The sequence below is a fragment of the Abramis brama genome (genome assembly GCF_963993115.1).
Source record: "Abramis brama genome assembly, chromosome: 6".
Taxonomy (NCBI): domain Eukaryota; kingdom Metazoa; phylum Chordata; class Actinopteri; order Cypriniformes; family Leuciscidae; genus Abramis; species Abramis brama.
This window is the reverse complement of record NC_139968.1, coordinates 40,649,896-40,670,011: the sequence shown is the minus strand read 5'-3', so window position 1 is coordinate 40,670,011 and position 20,116 is coordinate 40,649,896. Positions and strand designations below refer to the sequence as shown.

Genomic DNA, 20,116 nt, shown 5'->3' with positions numbered 1-20,116 from the left:
AGACATTATACATGTGATTAAGTGGATTTTGTGTCAAAATGGACGCTGCAGTGGTTTTTCTCTTTTATTTAATCTGTACAAGCATCTGTGTGTCTGGTTTGATCTGTCGGTGGATAAACAGCTTCTGCTGGATGTTTGTCGTCTCTGTGTGTGTCAGCAGTTTGTGGCTGAAGCGTTTCTTTATTTCCTCTCCTGCTAATAAGAAGCTCACAATCTTCCACTCCACACAAAACATCTTTACACTGAAATAAAGTGAATCCATCAACAGTCAAATAAGAGTCACAGGTCAGAGGTCAAATATGATTGACAGCTCACAGCACTAAATAACACACCAGTAGATACAGATATCTAATCCAATATTTCACTCTTCTGCTATTAGTGTTCATTCAGGGCCAGAATTCATTTGAAAATGTAAGATCAGCAAAAGCTTGTTGATTTTCGTGATGTTAAAGGAGATGGATGTGTGAGCGGAAACTGACTGAGGTTGGGGGAGGATTCACACACAACCAGATAAATATCTCAGTTCAGTCTTTCAGAGCAATCTGAGTGTTTCAGACATTAAGAGTTACTATCGTGGGCTTTTCAGTGAACCGATGAAGAAAATGTTTCTCAAATTAGTTTTGCTCTGTTTGTGTTTGTGGCGTCTGGATGGTGAGTTTTAAAACATTATTTATGTTTCTGTTTTAATGTGATAAATTACTGGTTAAATTAGTTAGAGAAGATTATCATTCACTGTTAGTGTCAGCGGTGGCTGTAGTGAAGCGTACGACTCAGGAAATAACTCAAATAACTTTAATCTAATAATCCACACAATACACAGGAGAATCATGGAGAAACACAACCATGTAATGTAGACGATACCGGACGATGAACTGAACAGAACTCAGTGTTTAAATAACAGGGAGATAATCAGAAGAACAGAAACAGGTCTGAGATTAATGAACTAATGATAGAGAACACAGGCAAATGAAAACAGAGAAAACTAAACCTAAACAGAACAAACATGTTGCAGTTAGTCTCATATAGAAATAATTAAACTGATTTTTACTGTCAGATCAAGTTTGAATTCAGCTCTAAACTCAATTATTATGGATTGATTAAATAATATAATATAAATATGAAGCTCAGATAATCAACAGCATTAGTTTTAGTATGACATTAAACATTAAAGTAAAATAGTTTTAGTTATTGTTCCATATATAAATCTATTTTTCTCTTCATTCATTTTTTTTTGTCTTTGTGCTGCTGCAGAATATTATTAATTTCACATTTAAATGAATAAAAGTACTTTTTTATAGCTTCATCAAACCAACATCAAGTGATTTTAAAGGTTTAATCTGTGAAACTCTGTTCTTCAGGAGAGTCTGGTGATGATGAAGTGGAGTTAGTGAATGAGGGAGATTCAGTCTCTCTAAACTCTGATCTTACTGAAATGAAGGATGATGATGTGATTCTGTGGAGGTTTGGAGATGAATACACTTTAATAGCAGAAATCAATGTAACGGCCGACAGAATCACTGTATATGATGATGTTCTTGATGGGAGATTCAGAGACAGACTGAAGCTGGACAATCAAACTGGATCTCTGACCATCACAAACATCAGAACTGAACATGAAGGAGATTATGAACTACAGATCAACAATGAGATCAAGAGTTTCAGTCTCGCTGTCATTGGTGAGTAAACTAGACTATCGGTTTCACTTATTTTTGATGACAAAATTGAAAATTAATTTATACACCATTTTGTTGTTTAATGATTTTGTTTTTCAGATTTACATTTTAAACTATATGTAAGGGATAATGTAGAGCGAGGCGGTTGTTATAGCGAATACAACCCCGACAGGCTGACCGGGACCCCGACGCGAAGCGGAGCTTGATTCAGCCTGAAGGGGTTGTATTCGCTACAACAACCGCCTCGCTCTACATTATCCCGCTTATTACATGGCTACCTACCAAATAAATCAATAATTTGACACAAAATATTGATTTAAAAAGGAGTTTGTTGATTTAAAAACGATTGTATTGCTTCCGCTAAAGAAAATAGTCCATTCCGTCTCTCCGGTTAGAATCCTGCGCCCATAGCAACGCTCTGTTTTTCATGGCAACGGTGTGTTATACTTAGCAGCGTCTGTTATCAAGAAATACAATTCTACATTAGAATTCAACCAAGCCATGTAATAAACTTTTGTAACACATCATAAAGTTGTTTCTGTTTGTTCTCCATGTTTGTGTGTTTGATGATACAGTTAAAATATCAATGAAGGAGTCAGTGATTGAGGGAGATTCAGTCTCTCTAAACTCTGGTCTTACTGAAATGAAGGATGATGATGTGATTCAGTGGAGGTTTGGAGATGAAAACACTTTAATAGCTGAAATCAATAAACGGGCCGACAGAATCACTGTATATGATGATGTTCTTGATGGGAGATTCAGAGACAGACTGAAGCTGGACAATCAAACTGGATCTCTGACCATCACAAACACCACAACTGAACATGAAGGAGATTATAAACTACAGATCAACAATGAGATCAAGCCTTTTACTCTGATTGTCTATGGTGAGTTAAATATCACTTGTTGTATATCATTTTGGTATCAACATGTTGGTTTATTGTTAAAATGACTAATTTGCCTAATTTGTTTTACATTTATAACATCTAGGTATATATTTAACTCTCTGTTTAATCAGATTTTTTAAAATGCTCTAATTTTGATCATTTTGGTTTCTTCTTCGTCTGCTTGAATATCTTCATTCATCCTCATTTATCTTTATTATCTCATGTTTTCCAGCTCGTCTGCCTGTTCCTGTCATCATCAGTAACTCTTCAGAATGTTCATCATCATCATCATCATCATCTTCATCATCATCTTCATGTTTATTGCTGTGTTCATCAGTGGTGAATGTGAGTCATGTGACTCTCTCCTGGTACAAAGGAATCAGTGTATTGTCCAGCATCAGTGCGTCTGATCTCAGCATCAGTCTCTCTCTACCTCTGGAGGTGGAATATCAGGATACAAACACCTACAGCTGTGTGCTGAACAATCCCATCAGCAACCAGACCACACATCTGGACATCAACACACTCTGTCACACATGTTCAGGTACGGCAGCGCTGATATTAGTGTTCAGTTATTGAGTTGATTATAAAGACTTTCAGTGGGTTCAACTGGCCAGCAGCCATATCACCCTGTAGCCCAAGACTGGTCTCCCACTGAAGCTAAGCAGGGCGCTAGTTCAAAGCCAGAGCTTGTTCGGAGTTGGTTCGACTGATGAGCTTTCTAAGAACCGGTTTGCCTCTCCACAGGCCAGAGAGCCAGATCTTACGTCACTGTATACATCTCATGTTGCCCAGCAACGCTAACGCGGCAGCGCCAAATACAAACACATCAGGCTTGTTCGAGATGGGTTGGCTTCTCGCAGACTGATCGGCGCATGACATCAAAGAACTGCGAAAGCGATCCAAAAGCACAAGGAGTCGTATGCTCTCCAAACACTCCCGCAGCTCCGATCGGTCCGCGCCGCTCCGATGCATCTCGAACAAGCCTTCCATCAACAATGGCGGTCGTTGATGCTCATGGCTTTACGAACCTACATCGGCATCCAAACACGGCAAATCCAACGCGTTCGTGCAGCTCGCCGTAACTTGCATAGACGGAGATTACAATCGAGCTGCCATTAGAAAATGGCGGTCACAAGCTTCTGTTCATCTTGTTGGTCACGGTAACCCCAGCCCCGGACGCAAGCGGTTCTTACTTCTAGCCCAGCAAAGTTTTGGTGCTACTTAAGAACCACTTTTCCTGGTTCAGAGCTGGTGCTTTGGGTGTCGAAAAACAAATAACCAATTTGAAACTAGGCTCTGGCTCCGAACCAGCTCCAACACCGCCTTGGTGGAAAAGGGGTACCACTGAAGCTAAGCAGGGTTGAGCCAGGTCAGTGCCTGGATGGGAGACTCCTGTGAAAACTAGGTTTCACCCTGTGGTCTGTGTGGGTCTTAACACCCCAGTATAGTGACGGGAACACTATAAGCACTGTCCTTCAGATGAGACGTTAAACTGAGGTGCTGACTTTCTGTGGTCATTAAAAAATCCCATGGCACTTCTTGTAAAGAGTAGGGGTGTAGCCCTGATGTCCTGGCCAAATTCCACACATTGGCCTTTGCCAATCATGGCCTCCTAATAATCCCTATCCACTGAACTAGCTCTATCTCTCTCTCTCCTCTCCTATAGCTGGTGTGTGTGAGCGCACTGGTGTTGTTGTGCTGTGGCTGCCGTCGCATCATACTAGTGGATGCTACACACTGGTGGTGTTGAGGAGAGACCCCATTATATGATTGTAAAGCGCTTTGGGTGTACAGTAGTTCATATGAAAGCGCTATATAAATGCCTCATTCATTCATTCATTCATTCATTCAATGATTGGTGATAGAACAAATATTCAGCATTTTATTGCTTAAAAAATACATTGATTCCTAATTGTTGAACTATGTTCCTTCTTTTGTTTTTACTCAACACTTCACACGCAGGATTCTTGTTTCGAAACAAATGAATCTTCCTTCAATCTTGTTTATTCATCCAGCTTTTGCAAACGTTGTTAACAACCAAGAATATGAGGGTCTAAACTAGTCTCATCTTCGTCTGATGTTTTTGCTTTTGAATATTTTGCCCACCACCAAATGATGCATCAATATTTTGTGTTTTTATTAATTTGGTGCTATTATGCACAGCTGAGTGAACAACACAGGTTTTCTGTGTGTGTGTGTGTAGCATAAGGTGGCTTTCTGCTGCTTGCAAATGAACTCTTTTGAGGAGATAGTTGATTTCCATTAATTTGTTGCCGGCTCACTTTTTCTTATATCCAAGGTAAATCATCAACACTATCTTTATCCTTACATGCGTTTTATTTAACATAAACATCATAATCAGATAAAACGCATGCGCAGGTTACTTTACTTCCTGAACAAGCACGCACCCGAGTCCGTGTTGCTTTCACATTCATGCAAACCGCGGCACGGTTCGAGAGCAACCGAACTCAGGCCACCTCCTCGAGGTAGTCTCGGGTTCGACACCCCAGTGTGCACTCGGGTCCGCATGACAGCGTTCACATTAGCAAGTTTTCATGCGAATCGTGCCCTGTTCCGAACTAAACTGCCAGTGTGAAAGCACCCTGAGTAAACCAAGTATTTATAGACAGAGTTAACAAGGGTAAATGAGAAACAGCTGAAACTAATCAAGGATAATGAGTCTAGGCAAAGGATTCTGGGAAATGTAGTACATAGTGGAATGACACTGGTCTGGGGAGGAGCGCCCTCTGGTGGATATCCTGGGCACTCCAGCTGGTGATCGTAACAGTCGGCATACCTCAGATTGTTTATCATATTTATATACATACATATACAACATCACCACCCTTTGCTGCCTTTCATCCTGAAATAAAACACATACATTTTGATTTGTACTGTTACCCACAATAGAATGGAATAAACTACAAACTTTAAATTGAATTTAAATGTAAAGCATCAAAATACTACTAACTGTGAAGTTCTCTTATCACTAGCTGACACTAATAACTGTTTCTCTCAGTGTCTACAATAGTGCTGATCTCTGCTGCTGCCGCTGGATCTCTGATGATTGTTTCTGCAGTCGTTGGGATCTTCTGCATCTGCAAGAAATGTAGAAAAACTGATCAAGAAGGCAAGTGTTAAATTAGAAACGCTATTGAATTTGTAAAACTAATAAGTGTTATATCAAATAAAAATATTCTTTAATAGTGTAGTTTCTTTTAACCCTCATGTTGTGTTGCGGTAATTTTGACCAAGAGAGGATTTTATTTTTCCTGAAAATGTTAATGTTACCGCATTCGACTAAAACTAACTGATTTTGCTCACACAGGGTATAACAACCCTAACCCATCATCTTTGTACTTGTTACTCTTATGGTGTTCCTTGTCAAAGATGACGACCTCCTAAAATGTTAATATTTTCTCTTTATACTATATTATTACCAAACATAGGATAAAAGTAGTTTTCTTTCAGTTAGCACAGGTTTTGTATTTCTTTTTGGAACAGGTTGATCGTAGGCCTCATTAATCTGCTGGGTGACCAATGCCAACATTATCCATAAATAATGCTTTTTTCACTCAAATACTGAGGTTCATAAGCTCAGATCAATGAGGCATACGACCATTCAGTTTAAATAATAAATCCTAAACCTGTGCTAACTGGAAGAAAACAAATTGACAAGAAGATTGAATCCAAGATTTGCTGGTAATACAGCATAATAAGAGATTGACAAGCAATTTTTAATAGGCCGGTCATTTTTGACTAGGAACATCAAATTAGGTAAAGGATTTTCTGCACAGCAAAATATATCAAGTCATCTTTATTTTTATAGCGCTTTATACAATACAGATTGTTTCAAAACAGCAAGGGTTAATGGAAAGATCACTGAATAATATGTGTAGATATTTGGTTTGGCATTTATATGATGCTGGGCATTTCACCTGAGCTTCCATTAATATTTAATTTCATCATAGAAAAAAAAAGTGAATTACTTTAATTGAACATTTTTCTGGGTTTGAATTAACTGCAAAGAATGTCTTTCTGAATGAATGTTCAAACGTGATCCTGCTAGTGACCCGTGAGTGAGTGAAAGTGAATCGATTTGTTAATGTAATGCAGTAATGTGAGCTTTAACACTTTAACTTTGACAGCCCTAATAACCAGTGTTGGGAAGGATACTTTCAAAATGTATTCCGTTACAGAATACAGAATACATGCCCAAAAATGTAATTTGTAACGTATTCCGTTACGTTATTTAATCTGAGTAACGTATTCTGAATACTTGGATTACTTCCACATTGAATTGCATTTTATATGTGTCGGACATCAAATCCTGCTTAATAAACAGGCCTATTCTTGTGGGGTGCGGTGAATGCGGTGGTGACGCGTATGCCAATAAAGCACCTAAAAGCTGTCACAAAGAACCGGCAAAAGTAATAATTATGAATATGTCAAATATAGAAAGGAGATATTTTAATTGTTTATTAATAAACAAGTGTTTTCTTTGTCAGTGTCGGCTACAAAGATGAAGTTGACGATGCTGACTCGCGATCTTCGCAGTAGCCTAGTGAACGCGCCTGAGAGAAATGCACATTTCATACGGATGCGCTGCGTTTTGCGTTTTGCGTATGTGGTACAGGAGAGCAGCACGCGCTATAGTGCTTTCACATATGATGCGTATGGAGTGCGTAACTGATCCACTGATACCACAAACACATACACAATATTTGTATTTCAAATCCAGAAGTTTTCAGCAACTTTTATTTAAAAAAGAGTTTTGTCACCGGTGCAATTTTCTTTGTAGCCTACACATAATACACTCTTTAATAGACATATTCAAGTTTAAACAATTTAAACAACGTATTAATCAATGCATTACTTCAATGTAGATTAAGTTGTGCAAGCAAGTGGTAACATATTTAACATGTAGGCTATTAAAATCGCAAACATTTTAAATTAAAACTTAAAATTGACAAAAACAGCCGACTCTCATGCCTTTTCTTTTGCATTTAAATTTGAATACAATAGGCTAAATCTTGCATGCCACAAATAACTTGTTTTTCAACCTCCACGAATCAAACGAGTGTTGTTCATTATTTCGCCTTGTTAAAGTAAACTGTAGGCCTAGTTTTCATTGTTTTACCCCGGTCTTAAAGTAAAAAGATGACTGTGAAAAAAAAGCAGTAGGCCTATTTAATTAAATACATTTATGATGGTATTACTACATTTTATTTAATTAAATGCATTTATGGTGAAATTACTACATTTTCAGCTCAATCTGTGTTCATTTTGACCACGAACCATGCGCTGTCACTTTAATTCAGCGTTTGCGGCACAGCAGAAATGCACTCGGTGCGGAAACGATCTCTGCACTGCTGTATACACACCGCTCCTGGGACGGATAAACGGACCGCAGTGTGAAAGCTCTAACCTGTTAACATAGGTAGGAAAAAAAAAAATGCACTGCAAACAGAGTATGTGTGAAACGGGCGTTCATTTATGAGACCAGCTCCAGTTCGCGCGCTGGCGCCTCCGTGTCCTGATTATTGTCTGCTATATTTACTTAAATCCAGGTAATTGGTTGATGAAACATTGATTAAAATTAAGATAAAATTAATACAAAACGAAATTCACTTTAAAGAAAGGCTTTGTGCTTTCTGTTTGAGGTCTCTGTGAAAGTTTTAAAGCAGTCTTTTAGTGCCGCTCACGTCCGTAACGGAGAACTGTCAGGACCATAACATTGTTTTTGTTTTTTTTCTCATAAATGCGAATACGAAAAATAAAATAAAATAAATATTTTATGTTCTGTGGAGAGCCAACCCTTCTTCATCCGGTGAGTAGTATTACTTTTGGTTTGCGCAGTGTAATTCACAGATTAGCACCTAAAAGTTAAAGATTTTTTGTGTCATGCATGTTTTATTTCCCTCATATTAAATAGGCTATAAAACGCATGTAGACCGATATTTTTCTAATGTCTGGACTCCTTTATTAAGGGAGTATGGATATATACAGACGTTTCAATATTGGTATTAATGCATTTTCTGAGAATTTATATTTCAAGTTTTGACTGCACGTATTTGAAAAAAAAAAAAAAAAAACGTAGGCCTACTTTAAGATGCTTCTTCAGGTTGAAGGTGGAGTTGGACGCTGAAAGGAGGTTGGTTGCTGGCAAGCAGAGGTTGCACTGCACTGTTATATTTCGTGCTCCCTTCTCTTTGTTTCTGTGAAATGCTGTTTGAATTTCCAAGATAGAAACGCATTCTTGCCCTGGCTCTGTTGTTCCGGCTCCATCTCTTCCTCTAGCTCCCGCTGCTCCTCTTCCGACTCCATTGTGACTGATCACGCAAACCGCGCATTTTTTCGTTTTCATATTGGGGCTTCTGGGAAATGCATGGAGTTGCCTTAATTTATTTAGAGAGTGAATAAACTCGTGAAACAGAGAAGTATCGTCATGTAATCCATTGATTTCAACAATGTAACTGTATTCTAAATACCAACTATTTAAATGGTAACTGTAACGGAATACAGTTACTCATAATTTGTATTCTGAATACGTAACGCCGGTACATGTATTCCGTTACTCCCCAACACTGCTAATAACATATATGTTTTATAGAAACATATATAGTTAACAACATTGAGTTTTTTTTTCTTATAATCCACCTGTTTATTATATCACATCTTATCATTGAAACAGTTGAGACTCGTGAAGAAGAAATCACTTACTCCAAGCCAACGTTCTACAAAAGAAAAGCACAGAAATCGGTAAGATCATTTATTACTAATTCATGTCTGTGTATCATTTCAGCAGTGAGTGCACTTGTGTGTGATAGATCATTATACAGACAAAAACACAAAACACCACCACATTAAATATGTATAAAGATCAGCATTCAATGCAAGAAACATATGTCATAACACTCACAACACTCATTCTACCATCAGATCAACATTAATTAATATTTCCAGTGTTTATAATGAGCCGCTGATGAAGTATTTCCTGTGTCAGTTGATGACATCACAGTCCAAAACTTCAGAGTTTCACACACTCTACGTGCTTTTGTGAAATCAACACAATTCTGTCTATATGAAATTTGTAATGTAATACATTTTTATAGCAAGTATTATTTTGCAAGTGTAAAGAAACAAACGGAAGGAAACAGTGAAAGTCTCTCACTTACAGGCCTATGGACGTGAAACACTTGAGGCTGGTTTTATATCTGCATATTGTAACATGATTTCAAGGACATCCATGCATTTATTATTATATATTGTGTTTTTGACAGGATGATAAAGAGGAGAGTCATGTGGTGTATGCACCGATCGCCAAGTGAAAATGATCAAACTTCAAGCACCAGACCAGCGGTGTGATCGCTTTCACAGGAACCGCAGTAGTTCCTCTCAGCTCTTTAGTTTTGAGTTTTGAGTTTGTTGAAGCGTAAAGACTCACAGTCTGGCTTTAGCTTTAACAAAACAGACTTTACTGTTAAATACTGAATCTAACTGATAAATGGCTCTCTCATTTTGTGATAAGATACAATATCATATAGTCATTTCAAGTAAAATTTATTGCTTATCGCTTTTCACTATACAGAATGTTTCAATGCAGCTTTACAGAAAATCATGATGTTAATGTTTATAATATATTCATGACTTATAGTCACATTTATTAGATTAGAGCTGGGCAATAGTTTATATTTTGTGACGATACAAGCAATCATGCAGTTGAGATTTGCTATTTTTGCTCTGCGTGAGTATACTACATGTATGTGTGCAAATAAAGTTGGACATGCTTATAAATCTAACTTTATATAAGAAACTGGCCAATTATAGTTACATTTTGCCACACACAAAAAAAATCAAGCAGTTAAGATTCGATATACAAAAGTTAAAGCTATTTTTGATGTCACACTTTTAAGATTATATCATATCACTGTTTGTCAATGTTTAACAGTCATTTTAAGAAAGCATATGCATGATTTACTGCTGTAATATTCATGGTATTTATGGTATGTAAATGACTGATGGTTGTTAGTATTTTCTTTCATTTCAGTTTGGGGGGGGGGGGGGGGGGGTAACTAACTAGCAACATTGCTAACAAATTAATGTTTATGTTACAATTAGATGTAATAAATATGCTCATATTCAGAAAAAAAGTGAAAATTCCATTCAATCAAAATTCAATAAATAAAAACATTTTCATCAAATTGAATACTTACATTTTTCTCATTTGCAGTTGTTTTACTGACCATGAACCTTAAATTTCAGAAAATAAAACAACATCCCACTATTAACTAGAGCGCCATCTAGTGTCCAAAATAGACTCTTGCACAATAATAGCTTTACCTGTAAGATACACATTATGAATTCACTCACTGGACACTTTATTATGTAAACCTTGTTAGTAGCAGGTTTGACCCTCTTTTGCCTTCATAAATGCCTTAATTCTACATCGTACTGGGACGTTATCTATAAGCTCCTGCTATTGATGAGAGGGACCAGGGGCTTGTTATCCATCACCAGCTTAAACTCATCCAAGACACACAGTATTTTTCAAACTTCTCACATGCCCACGCGCTGGCCACACACTCCTCGATCTGCGCATATCGAATTTCTGCATCAGTGAGCCGTATGCTAGTATGCTAGCAGTGGTCCTAGCGACATCGTAATGTACGAGGACTGGTGCCTTCATGAGCAGCTCTCTGATGTTTTCAAAAGCTGTCTGCTGTGTGTGTGTGTGTGTGTCCACATCCACATACTGCTCTGCCTGAGGAGTTCATACAGTGGCTGGTTTACTGTCGAGAGGTTGGGGATGAACCTCCACAAATAATTCACCATGCCAACCACCCTGTTCAGTTCCTGCAGATTTTGTGGTGTTGGCAGCTGTCGGATGGCATCCACCTTATCTGGATCTGTCTGCACTCCTGTCAAGTTAATAAAATGACCCAGAACCGAATTATGTCTGTACGTGCATGTGTCCGTGTTCAGTTTTAACCCTGTAGACTCCACTCTCTGCAGCACTTGTTCCAGACGAGAGTTATGTTGTTCCCGGGAAGACCCATAGACAAGTATTATAAAGACCTTCAGTCCTCCAGCACTTGAAGCGTCTCCTGCATTTTCCTCTGGAAGATCTCTGGAGCGCTCGAGATCCCGAAGGGAAGCCTCCTGAAACAATATCTCCCTAATGGTGTGGTAAAGGTGGCGAGTCTGCAGCGCTCTGGGTGGAGAGGGATCTGAGGAGGAGAACACCTTTGCTCCACTAAGCTTAGCAATAATCTCATCAGCAGTGGGTAGCACAACATGTTCTCGTTTTACTGCCTCGTTCAGTCTTTTAAGATCCATGCAGACGCGTGCTTTGCCGATCCTCTTCAGAACGGGTGCCATTGGCACACACCATTCGGTTGGTTGTCACACGCTCTACAACACCATTGTTCTCGATCCTCTGCAACTCCTCTTTCACCCTTTAAAGCATTGGTATGGGAACACACAGCATATGGCTGCGGCAAGTCTTTTAACCCTTCTGCATGTGCTGTTCGTTTGTGGTTTACACTCGGGCTATTTTACAAAGATGGGCAAAAATCTTACACTAAACTATGTAAAATTATCCATGTTATCCCCATGAATGAAATTTAGAAATGTGGGCCTTTTATAAAGTTAATTTTACATAAAAAGTTTCGAATTTAATTTTTTATAACAACCTATTTAAAAAATATATATTTTAATTTATGTATATAAATTTCCTCCCAAAACGGCTCAAATGTGGAGTAAAAACATGAATAAACAGTAAAATGACATTCGTTAAATTTTTTTATATACATTTTCATACGTCTCTGGAGACCCCAAACAGCACAAGTGTGACTTTTTTTTCCCCACACTAAAATAAAAAAAATATATATCATTCTAATTATTTGTTTTATTTTTTTAGATCTAGAAAGTGTTGACAACTTTTGGACAAAGATCATTTTTTGTTTTTAATTTTAGCAAACATCATTTGGGGCGCAAGACCCCGAACATTTAGTATTTTGACAGGGTCAGTTTTGAGTGTGACATGCTCACCAAATGCATCATAGCGTTCAGAAGCTTCGTTCGCCTCCTCCACTCTCCTTACTAGGTTCATGTCAGCTGATAGAGACCGACTAAGACGGTTATACATGTTATATCCACGGGCCACATAGGCAGAGAATTGGCATTACTTTCCCCCAGGGCTATCCAATGTGACATTAGCTGTCTCTAGTGTCTTTACTGGGACCAGTGCGGTGAAAGTCTCTTCTGCCACAATGTTTACGTCAGTCCCAGTCTCTATTTTGAATCTTACAGGGGTCGCCCCAATCAGGAGCGGCACCATCCACTGCTCTTATAGTTCATTTACATTATAAACTGGGCCCAAAAAGTACGAAGGTTGGTCAAAACATTCTGTGACTTCTCTTACTGACCTGTTTTAGCGACATACTCTGGTCCAGTGTCCAGTTTTGTGGCATCTGCCTATTACATCCTCGTTTCCATCCCTCGCATTTTTCTTGTGTCTTGTGTATCTTCGCTCATTACTCCTCAGGAAGCTTTCTCACTCCTCGTTCCTCGCCTCCTCATGGTGCAATTAAAAAATTAAAATGTCCTCAAGATGGCCGAGTACGATCGGTTTCCGAGTCACAGACTGGAGGACGGAGGATGGAGGAAACGAGGAAGCATCAATTAGAGTATTGAGAAGCACCCTGGGGGGTCGTTGCTCACACTATGACTGTATGGTGATCTCCAGCATACTGGACGGTGGGGTTACCTTTGTGGACTTACCTTTCCAGCACAGTTTGGATTATCACTTCTGTGGGATTTGCATATACACCAGTGGACACGTCTCACATTCACTTTGGGACTATCAACACGCTAGGGTAAATGTAATCACACATTTATTAACTATATAACTGTTGTACGTCTCATCTTTTTAAACACTCCAAACTCTCAAACAGTTTAATCTGACCTCATTTTAATTCAGATAACATCTACCAATAAGGCCTATCGTTAAAGCATTGCAATAATCTAGCCTTGAGGTCATGAATGCATGAATTAACTTTTCTGCATTTGACAGTGATAGCATATGTTGTAATTGAGTATAAAAAAGCAGTATTGCAAATGCCAGAAATGTGGCTTTCAAAAGAAAGGCTGCTATCAAAGATCACTTCTACACTATGGTAGAAAATCTAAACATTTCAGTTTGTTCAGAAGAAATGACCAAGAAAAACTCACGTGTTTAATTTTGCTCAGATTCGACAAAATACCAAAGTCTGCAATCAAAAGCAAAACATCTGATTATGAACTCAACTTTCTGGTAACCAAATGATATTTCTCTAAATGAACGATTGAATTTACATGTTACTGTGTGTTTGCATTAATGTTAACTCATGAATTTTGTTGTAATACAGTCAGACATTATACATGTTTGTGTCAAAATGGACGCTGCAATGGTTTTTCTCTTTTATTTTATCTACAAACATCTGTGTGTCTGGTTTGATCTGTCGGTGGATAAACAGCTTCTGCTGGATGTTTGTCATCTCTGTGTGTGTCAGCAGTTTGTGGCTGAAGCGTTTCTTCATTTACTCTCCTGCTAATAAGAAGCTCACAATCTTCCACTCCACACAAAACATCTTTACACTGAAATAAAGTGAATCCATCAACAGTCAAATAAGAGTCACAGTTCAAATATGATTGACAGCTCACAGCACTAAATAAACAGTGTTGGGAACGTTACTTTAAAAAAGTAATTAGTTATAGTTACTCACTACTTGTTCCAAAAAGTAACTGAGTTAGTAACTGAATTACTCTATAATAAAAGTAACTCGTTACCAGGGAAAGTAACTATTTGCGTTACTGTTATAAAAAAAAGTTGCTATATGTCAAAGAATTTGGATTTTTTTTAGCAGTTTTCACAAGTCAGTTAAAATGAGTAGAACAGACAGGTGTTTGTACATAACTTTCGATATTTATTGCACGTCGACAGACAGCAAGAGGTTTATCCTGCACTTCAAGCATTATCTTTGTAAGAAAAGTAAACAGTTACACCATATAAAGTGCATTTAACTCTGCAAATTAAATCAACCTCTCTCAATCTTTTATTAAAAGTTTTATTAATAAAGTAAAGACATTGAACCAGTTTATTTGTAGTGCACTGACTGTGCACATTATATAACATTATATATGTTTTATATAATTAGTTTATTAAAGGTAGGGTAGGTAGGATTTGTCTAAAAAAATTATTTTCCAAATTTGTTTAAACTTTATTTATACATCAATACATAATTAAAATGTAAGTACTCTGAAAAAGAAAGTATAAAAATCGAGTGTCTGTAGACCTCTCACGACTGTTTTAAAGACAGCTCATTATTTCCATTCACTCCACCCCCTCCCTTCTGAGCTCCTTTCAAAGCCACGCCCCCAAAACACATGAACGCGCGACTCCGACCGCTGAGCTGAAGACCCATTATTTACCTGAGAGAAGCAGAGAGGAAGGAGCACAGTAGTGACATCATGTCAGAATCACATGTAATAAAAAAATCTAATGCTAATTGCTTATGAATATAAACAAATAAGATGTATTTTAGTACTCACTATCAACCTAACATATTGATATTGGTAAAGTTTAAATTTAAAATATATATTTTTTGATTCGCTAACGAGCTAGTTATATAAGCTAAAAACAGGTTGCATTGATACACTTTTTTACATTACCATCAGTTACATTGTGATGAAGATGAATTTCGTGTAAGATTCATAACATATACAGTATGGTGTTCTGCATGTAGGGGTGGGAGATATTGACAAAAATGAATATCTCGATATTTTTTTCCAATATCTAGATATCGATATTCAGGCGATATTTTTGCCATCCTTCAAAGAAATGTGTGCAAACTGGCAAAGAAGGTCCAGTTGGTCTTTTGACTTGCTGCATTTGACCTATATTATTGCAGGCTATAAAAAACAAAAAAGGAGCTAACTAAACAGAATCGTTGGCAGCCCCTACTTTTTCCACTTACAAAAAAAAAAAAAAAACTTAACTAGGCACTTCTTGCAACTGATTATTAAATCAAACAACAATATTGTTGATGATCAATTCAAAGTAAAAAAAAAAACATTTTCAAAATGGTATAAATCCATCCATTTTTCCCCAAAACGCTATAAATCCATAATTTTTTTTTTTTTCAAAAATGTATGGTTTGTCTTTTTAAAAACGTCTTTTGTCTTTTATTTTTCGTGTTTGCATTTATGAGGAAAAAACAATATTATGTGACAGTTCTCCATTATGGACGCGAGCGCTCTAAAAAGCGGCACTTAGACTTTCAAACTTTCACAGAGACCTCAAAACAGAAAGCACAAAGCCTTTCTTTAAAACGAATTTCGTTTTGTATTAATTGTATCTTAATTTTAATATTTTTTTCATTAACCAATTTTCTGGATTACATACATAAAAATAAATATAGGCTATCAATCACAACACAAGGTGCTTGAACTGAAGATTATATCATCATGAACCCAACCGTAGCCTCGCCTCACAGGCCTAAAAAATGTGAAATATATTTACAGAAAGCTGGTTCTAAACAAAACCATCCAAAACAAAACAAAACTATGTAGCCTAATAAACGTGCATTTCTCTGGTGCGTTCACTAGCCTACTGCGAAGATCGCGAGTCTATCGTCAACTTCATCTTTGCAGCCGACACAGAAATTAATAAACAATTAAAATGTCTTATTGCAATATTTTACATATTCATAATCATTACTTTTGCTGGATCTTTGAGGCAGCTTTTTAGGTTTATGGCGTTTTGGAAAAGAGCTCTTCACGTATAAACACCGTTTCACCAAGGCACAGCGGCCCTTCAGCACATAAGAACAAAAAGAGAAAAAGCACGGACTTACTAATTACGAAACTTTGATGTGGTTGAACAGGTGAAACAGTCACAAATTCCTCTGCAACTTCTCAGTACGAGTTATGAAGGAAGAGAACAGCATTACAGTTTTCAGCGCGTCCTCCTTTGATTGCTGTGTTGTGACTGGAAAAGTGCATGCAGGAGCACATGCGCAAAACGTAGGTTTGTAAAATGCCCTTTTGTAAAATAAAAATAATTTTAGGGCGAAGCAGAGGAGGTCGTGCAAGACGCCGTGGCGTGCAACTAGGGTCCGAGGAAGTAGAGGCCGAGGACGGGGTGGTCGCTGGAAAGCCAGATGATATTGACAGGCGTTTTATTTCTTTGTTTATCCAAAGACTTTTTGTTCATTACCTTTTCTTGTACTGTCTTCTTTTTTTGCCTTGTTTGCCTTCACTAACTGCATGCCGGTAATGTGAAATTTGATTGCTCTTTCTCTGCCATTGTTTTGCTATTCCCAGGTTCCATGCCTCTTGAATTCCTCAAATCAAACGTGCGCGCGCAAGTGGGCAGATCCCGTGGCAAAAGGGTGGTTGCCATGGTTGCGAGAGAGTGACAGTCGCCTAAGCCAATCCTTTGTTTCGTCCCGAATGGAAATAATGAGCTGTGTTTAATGCAGATTAAACGGTCTAGAGTCACTTGATTTTTATACTCTTTTTTTCAGAGTACTTACATTTTAATTATGTATTGATATATATAGAAAGTTTAAACAAATTTGCATTTTTTGTTTTTATAAAGTCCTACCTACCCTGCCTTTAATTAAATTAATAAAAAGACAAAAAGACCTTGAGATATGTTTGGTAATTGTATACTGAATGAATTGAAAATTAATTAGCTAAATTTCAGATTATTTGTTTTCCTTAAAATTTTAATTAGCAGTAACTTTAACACTTTGCAGTTTGAATGTCCTGTATTAAACAAAATTACGGATTCTTCGTTGTTATGTTTCCACTGTTCGATCGCGTCCGCGCCTCACACACACACACACACACACACAAATGTAAACACTTTGCGACTTTTCGATCGCGCCCGCGCCTCTCTCTCTCTCTCTCTCTCTCTCTCTCTCTCTCTCTCTCTCTCTCTCTCTCTCTCTCTCGGTTCAATACGAATACATGTACCGTTCCACCCCTAGTTCTTGCCTTTGACCTCAATGATTTTGAATTAGTGCTTATATCTCCACCTTGAAAATGCCAACTTTTCATCGGATTGCTCCTGACTCGCCATCTCTGCTGCTTCATCGAATCTCTGTTTAGCTGGCGTGTCGTGTGTGTGTGTGTGTGTGTGTCGCGTGTGCTGGCATGTGTGTAAAGTAAGAAAAGTAAACAGTTACACCATATAAAGTGCATTTAACTATGCAAATTAAATCAACCTCGTTCAACTTTTTTTTTTCATTTTTTTTTTTCATATTTTATTTAAAGCTTTTCACATTTTTTACAGAACAACCCCCCCACCCCATGCCAGCAAAAATAAAAATAAATACATAAAAGAAAAATCAATAATGATAAATGCCTGTCAAAAGTGCATATACACACAGAAACATACAATATCCATACATACATGTATACATACACACATTGCAAACCTCAACATATACATACATTAAAAGATACTTAAAAGAAAATGCCAATACCAATGTTTACCCAATTATGAAAAAAATATTTTTTATTTTAAAAAGAATTATTGCACCCTGCAAGATGCTACAGTATATAATCTACAGTACCACACCTATTAGAATATATGCCCAGTCTGTTAAATTCCATGATCCCCTTCCAGAAATTCCATAAAGGACTTCCAAATCTGTAAGAATTTCTTTGGTTTACCAGCAATTTCATAGCTGATCTTTTCCATATGTAGTACACAGCTAAACTCTGTAAGCCACAACTCAAATTTAGGTACAAACTCTTTGTTCCACGTCAGCAAGATTGTCTTCTTCGCTATTGTCATCCCATATTGTATCAACTGGATTTGATTAAGGTTATAGATCTCTAAAGAAGGGGCCCAACCTAATATCGCAACAAGGGGATCATGAGGAAAATCAGTTTTAAGTACCTTTGAGTAAAAACAAAAAACCTCAGACCAGAATTTACATATTTTTGGACAGAACCAGAATAAATGAGCCAATGTACCTTCATTAGACTTGCATTTAATACACAAAGGTGAGACAGAGGGATATATAGAATGTAATTTTGTACGAGAGTAGTGCAGTCTATGCACAACTTTATATTGTATCAGTTGAAAATTAGAACTGATGGAGCAAGATCTAACACCTCGGAGGGCCTCGGCCCAGGAATCTTCTGAAATATCTATACCCAGGTCTTTTTACCAGGATATCTTTAAATTTTGTGTACGAGGAATTCTGGAGTTATTTAAGCATTCAGCAAATTTAGAAACCAGACCCTTCATGTCAAGTTCAGAGGTCATACAATAATAAAGATGCTCAGGGGGTTTATAGGTTTCAAAATTAGGTATATTACTTTTAACATAGTTTCGTACTTGTAAATACCTGAAAAAATGAGAGGGGGGCAGATCAAACTTTTGTCTGAGCTGAGCAAAAGAAGCAAATACATTGTTAATGTATAAATCACCAATCAATACAATTCCTTTTTCTTTCCATGATAAAAAAGTTGTATCTGTCTGCGAGGGAGCAAATGCATTGATATCCTGTTTAGTGGACAAATGTTGAAAAGGAATATTCTTGCGTATTAATATAGACACACCACGGGCCTTCGAAGAGAAAGTAGAGTGGTACATTTGGCCTATCCACCTACATCTAAGTCTGTGAGCACAGGAATGCTTAACATGAGTCTCTTGTAGGAACAATATGTCTGCATGCAAAGAATTTAAATGCGTGAAGACTTTAGATCTTTTAACAGTATCATTTAAACCACGCACATTCCAGCTCAGAATATTCAAATGCTTCTTAAGGGAGCTCATTTAAGTGTAGTTTGGGGTAAACCACAGGGTAAAATAAGTGACAATTAAGTACAGGCATAGGCATTGTTAGATATGCAAAACAAACAAAAAAACGAATAAACACAAAAATAAGCTGGCATAAATTTAACCCAATAAACTCGCATCTCGAACCCCCGCGAGAATCAAAATACCCCATTTAAACGTGGGACAGCCGAACGGGACACAAAGAGGAGGGGGAAAAAAGGATAAAGCGAAAAAGAAAACAAAAATCGATCGACGACTTAACTGCTTTTAACCTAACCTAACAACAACACACAGCTCCGTCTCCACCCGTAATAGTAAGGAAAGAACAATCTTTCCTTAAAAAACACTGGCTCTGATTGGCTACCATGAAACACATGGCTCTGCCTTAGCCAATCACAATCGCTTACCTTGTTATTAACCCACCTCCTCACTAGCTGTGCGAGCCAGGGGTGCGTGCGTTCGGATTACACAGTTTATTCAATCAATGCATAATAACGCACCGCATTTAACGTCCAGTAATGTTAACGGCGTTGTAACGGCATGAAAAGTAATTAGTTAGATTACCCCGTTACTGAAAAAATAACGTCGTTACCTAACGCCGTTCTTTTAAACGGCGTTATTCCAAACACTGTAAATAACACACCAGGGGCCCGTTCTTCGTACGTCGCTAACTCAGTTAGCTGGATTTGATTGTTTTACGATTTGGCATG

The 20,116-nt window shown here is 37.6% G+C and overlaps 1 protein-coding gene and 1 long non-coding RNA gene across 5 annotated transcripts in view; one reads left to right on the top strand and one right to left on the bottom strand.

Moving 5' to 3' along the window:
- The window catches only part of LOC311084241, a 529,672-nt gene that overhangs the window by 257,704 nt on the left and 251,852 nt on the right, over positions 1-20,116 (bottom strand). The gene's annotated exons all lie outside the window — the stretch shown is intronic.
- On the top strand, positions 531-10,764 carry LOC311084211 (uncharacterized protein). The gene is made up of 7 exons (XM_084116125.1): positions 531-651; positions 1,359-1,676; positions 2,249-2,560; positions 2,793-3,104; positions 5,583-5,693; positions 9,258-9,325; positions 9,847-10,764. The coding sequence occupies exons 1-7, from the start codon at positions 594-596 to the stop codon at positions 9,892-9,894; spliced, it is 1,227 nt and encodes a 408-aa protein (XP_083972251.1). The 5' UTR covers positions 531-593; the 3' UTR covers positions 9,895-10,764.